Below are 4946 nucleotides of genomic sequence, written 5' to 3'. Positions count from 1 at the left end.
GTGGAAAAAAAAAATAAAAAAAGAACAAAAATATATTATGAATTAAAGGGGAACCAAAAGTAACAATCTCATGCGAAGATGTGGTGCGCATTCACCGATTCCACGGTGGCCATGGTTGACCAGTGGCTGCCTCACAGGAGAGGCTGCGCGAGGTCGGCATTCCGTGGGCTTTTGTATGCGCGCGCGTTCCGCTTCTTCTTGAGATAAATGGTGACAATTAAAGAAAGGATAAGGCTGATCACCAGGATGACGAAAAAAAAAAGTACATACAGACCCTTTAGGTACTCTGCGAGGAAGGGGTGGGGGAGGGAAAGCATGCACATGTGTGAATCTGCATCCATATGTGTACACATTTATTTACAAATATTGCGTACACACAAAAATTCCGCGTAAGGAGAGGAGGGAAGCCAAACTAGAGCCTGGCCCCTCGGAGAAAATTGAACCCTACCTTCTTTAATCAAAAAACAACCAAAAACGTAATTATTCAAACTTATTATTATCATCGTAACCAACTCGAAAAAGGCAAAGGCTGAAGTTATATCTTCATTATTCTTCACGCTATATAGTATTGCGGCGGGATGAAAAAAGGGGAAAATGTGATGAGATCTAAGGGTGATATGGGATGGGGGGGGGGGCACACATTGCATGTAGATATGTCCAGACGGAAGTTTACTCTCACGTAAAAACGCATCCTCCAACATACCACAAATGAGTAGGGATCTGAGAAATGATAACCGTTGGGATGATAGACTCGCTGATGCCTGTTCGGGAAGGAAAAAAAAAAAAAAATGCCCATTTTGCGAATGTGCTTTATGCTTATCAAAACGGGGGGATAACAAACGGGGGAAAACGCTTTCCCCCAAAGGGACACTCGCTACGTTTAGCATCAGGGACAGCCTAATTCTACACTTCTCTCCTTTTTAACCTATGAGGTTGAAGAAGAGAAAGGCCAGGGCTTCCGAATCTGAAAATGGTGAGTGAGGGTGAACGTGAACGTGTTAAGTACTCAAAAATGCAAAGTGGAAGTGACCGTGGGGAAAAAAAAAAAAAAAAAAAAAAATGAAGCGGCACACCGCTATCCCTCCCTCCATACGCTCCTTACTCAGGTTAAACTTGTAGCAGTATATGGACCCCGATATGGCTACCAAGATGAAGGACGACGAGCACAGCAGGAGGGACAAAAAAGATCCTATGTTATCCACGATGTAGCCAGAAAAAGGAATGGCGATAAGCGACACGAATGTCATGATGATGGTGTATACATTCGACACATAAATATTAATGTTAAAGACAAACAGGTAAATGTAAAAAAAGTAGTTAATAAAAATGTGCATAATAGACAACAAAAAAGCGTAAATAAAAATGAAGAAGAAAAAATAAAATGTGAAAGAGGAGCTGAATTTTTGTATCCCTTTATAAATACTCAAAATTTTATTTTTCACTCTGCCATTCCTTTCATCTACTCTACTCAGGAAACAAGATCCCGCCTCGTCCATCTCCTCCGGCAAGTCCCAGTCGTCATAGTAGTCAACACTTCTGTTACAATCGTCATCGTAGTTAGGGATTAACAAAACGTTCCTGCTTTGTTCTTCACTCTCCTGGGGGTCTGCATTTTCTTCTTCCCAGCAGAATTTCTCACTGTCCACAAGGTCTTCATCCGTCGCTATGTTCATTTCCCCCCCCTCGTGGGCTCGATCCTTGGTATACTGGTGATGGGGTAGGTGGCTGTGTTCTTCTGCGTCCGCATAGGCCGCTTCCCCGTATGGTGGGTCCACAAAGTGCACAGAGTCCCCCTTGGCCAACCTCCTCCTTTGCTTCTTTACGCAGTTGGGAATTCCCCCTCTCCTCTCTTCTGTTTGCACGCTTCCCACGTGCCCACCAGCGTCGTTCGTGTGTAGCTGGCCCTGATCTTCCTCATCGGTCTGACTGGCGGCCAACTGACTAGCCGCCAACTGGTTAGCGTCAGTTGTACCCTCACACAGGTCGTTGTCCCCCCTGGGGCCTGAATTGGCCAGACTGCCCAGCGACTCTATACATATTTTGTACGGCTTCATGGTGTAGCTGTGGTTTTGCTTCCTGCTAAAGGATGGAGAGCAAAGTTGATCACCAAGTTCTCCCCGTTGGCCCAAATGCCCACGTTGACCGCGTTCTCCATACACCCCCCTCGGTGTCATGTCTGTTTCGCCATGGGAATTGTCCATCACCTTGTAGGTACTTTTCACTTCGAGATTTTTATCCGCAATTTCCAAAATTCGAAGTTTGTTTTTTCTGAACGTGTTCAGGCGAAAATAATCATAAAAAATTGATTTCTTCAAATTCATATAAGCACAAAAGCTGATCTTCACATTTTCATCTTTACACATATCAATATGAACCAAAATATTGTCAATATTCTTATCGACCGAGTAAAGATAATAAGTTTCCTTGTGATAAAAGCAAACATATTTGTAATTGTAAAAAATTTTATGCATGTTCGTCCACAGATTTTGCTGATAAAACCATTTGTACGTAAAAACCAAAATCATTAACAAACCAAACATGTCGATCACCAGGAAAAGAATTATATAATCGCTGATGTCTGTGTTAGAGTTGTTGCTTGTAACTACGTAGTTGAGAGAGTGAGCGAAAAGCTTAAACAGGCTGTTCATTAAGATTAGAAGAGATGTGATAACTCCTATGTTCACGTAAAAAATGCAATACATGATTCTCTTTTGGTATATTTTTATGTATCCACTGCATATGGAGCTGATGATAATGAATAGGTAAAGAAACTTGAGGTACTTCCTTTCGTATGTGTAGGCTGCATCTCGGTCGCTACTCTGTTTGTCTTTCCCCCCTTGGCCGTTTCCCCCTTCCGCGTTCCCCGCTTCACTGCCCCCCGTGGGTCCATTCATAAGGACACATTCCACTGCGCTTTTGTGGAGCAGCCCCACGCTGAGGAACTCCCACGAGTTGAGCCTTTCCTGTAGGTTCTTCTTAAAATAAAAATTTAAATCCCTCCTTTTTGCGAACACATCATTTGACGAAATTGTTCTCTTCTGGTTTGAGTAGCTCCCCAGTGATAACCCCGCAACTGGGGACATCGCACGCCTGGACATGCTCGTGTCTACCCAGCTCGTGTCTACCCCGCTCGTCACTACATGCAAATCCGTATTCCTCATTTGAATATCACTCAGCAGGAGGAAAATGATAAAGTGAGAAACCAAGTTCACGATGTAGAAGCTGTTCACAACGTAGTTCTTTTTCCCCAGGTCAAAAATTAAAATGAAAATGTAAGTCACTAAGGAGCTGCAATAAATCAGCGACAGGATGTTACTGTACAGGTAAATCGACTGGCTGTTTCGGTCCTTCGTTTCCGCGTAGGTGGCATTCGTTTCCGCATAGGTGGCATTCGTTTCCACGTAGGTGGGGTTCGTTTCCACGTAGGTGGCATTCGTTTCCATGTGGGTGGGGTTCTGCTGCATGGCTTCCTGCGAGACAGTCATTGATGGGGGCACAGCGCTCCCCCCAGGAGGTTTATTAACGAATGGAAATGCTGCGGACGCTTCAAACAGATTAATCTTCACCCCTTCCCCTTTTGTTGCACCCCCGACTTGACTTTCCCTTGGGGGGTAATTCCCCCCTTGATGAACCACATTGTCAATGTCGATCTCGTTGCGCACCCCAGTCAGCATAAACAAAAAGGGAAACACATTTTTAAAAATATGTGTGGAGCAGGAAAAGAAAAACACACATATCAGCAGCAACAATTTATTCTTCCTCGAGAAGTACACACTGCATATCTGGTACTCCGACATGGTGCTCTTCGTTTGGGTAGAGGGTTGACGGGATTGGCCGGGTTGCTCCTATCCGTTGTGACGGTAGCGGGTGCACGGCTAACACGTTCCGCAGAGGTCGCAGTTACAAACGCGTGTATGGTTTGCGTGCGTGCTGCGTGCCTGCCTGTTGGTTCAAGACCGACCCTCCACTCGTACCATTTTTTAGCGGCGCGGCACCTTCTCCGGATCCGTCAGTTTTCGAATTTGGCCGCTTCTTTCGCCCCTGCTGCTTCGCTTCACTCAATTCATGGTGCCGCCTTCAGCGCCTACGTCGCTCTCGGTCGGTTGCGCGAACACTTTAATTTAAAAAAAAAATTTTCCTTCTTTCTCTTTTATATGTGCCTACTGGACGATTTATATTTCTCCCCCCTTGTTAATTCAAACGGGGAAGGTAGATGGTCCTTTGGGGAGAAAAAAAAAAAAAAAAATGCTACACTTGGCGTTGTGGGGTCATCACTAATGCTTCGTCCGCGTGTACTACAACTCGATGGTTCGTTCGGCCTGCTTCCCCCGTTTTGTTGGTATAACTTTTGTTTTTTTTTTTTTACAGTCCCTTTGAATCTACGTCAGTGAAGAAATGTGCTTTGTGTAGACAAGCCCCAAGTCGATTGCAGGAGCTGGTGGGTATGTGGAGGAATGCGCAAGGGATTGTGGAGAGAGAGAAAAAAAAAAAAAAAAAAAACAGGAGAAATGCCTACTAACATGTGCATACACATGACTCAAAAGGGATAACTGTGGGGAAGCTCAATTTAAAGGTAGGGGGAACAAACATACCAACGTGTTCATCCTGGGTACATAACAAATGTATATGTATGCTTGCTTATTCGCGTGACGGGGCGCACATTTGACGCACTTGCGAACTCCAGTTCTGTTGCGTTTGGGTGTCGCCGCAGAATCGAATCCCTCACGGTGATAGCGCAGGAGCAAGGCCGAACAAGCACATATATATGGCTGGGCGCTCGGATTGATATTGCTTATAAATACACGCACATGTACACCCACAAGTATATTCGCATAAGGCACCTTTTCAATCTCGTGACATGAACCATGGCAGGCCCAAACGATTAAGTAGAGACCGCATTATACATAGCCGCCCCAGGGAGGAGGGCATTTTTTTTTTTTTTTTTT

General features: G+C 44.7%; 1 protein-coding gene across 1 annotated transcript; it reads right to left on the bottom strand.

Moving 5' to 3' along the window:
* Positions 1-131: 131 nt before the first annotated feature.
* AK88_04231 (uncharacterized protein) lies at positions 132-3797 on the bottom strand (the record flags this gene model as incomplete). Its single annotated transcript, XM_012481841.1, has 5 exons — positions 132-286; positions 449-558; positions 704-761; positions 926-964; positions 1103-3797. The coding sequence occupies 5 exons, from the start codon at positions 3795-3797 to the stop codon at positions 132-134; spliced, it is 3057 nt and encodes a 1018-aa protein (XP_012337264.1).
* Positions 3798-4946: the final 1149 nt, after the last annotated feature.

The sequence above is a fragment of the Plasmodium fragile genome (assembly GCF_000956335.1).
Source record: "Plasmodium fragile strain nilgiri unplaced genomic scaffold supercont1.57, whole genome shotgun sequence".
Lineage (NCBI taxonomy): Eukaryota > Apicomplexa > Aconoidasida > Haemosporida > Plasmodiidae > Plasmodium > Plasmodium fragile.
This window is presented reverse-complemented; position numbering and strand designations above follow the sequence as displayed.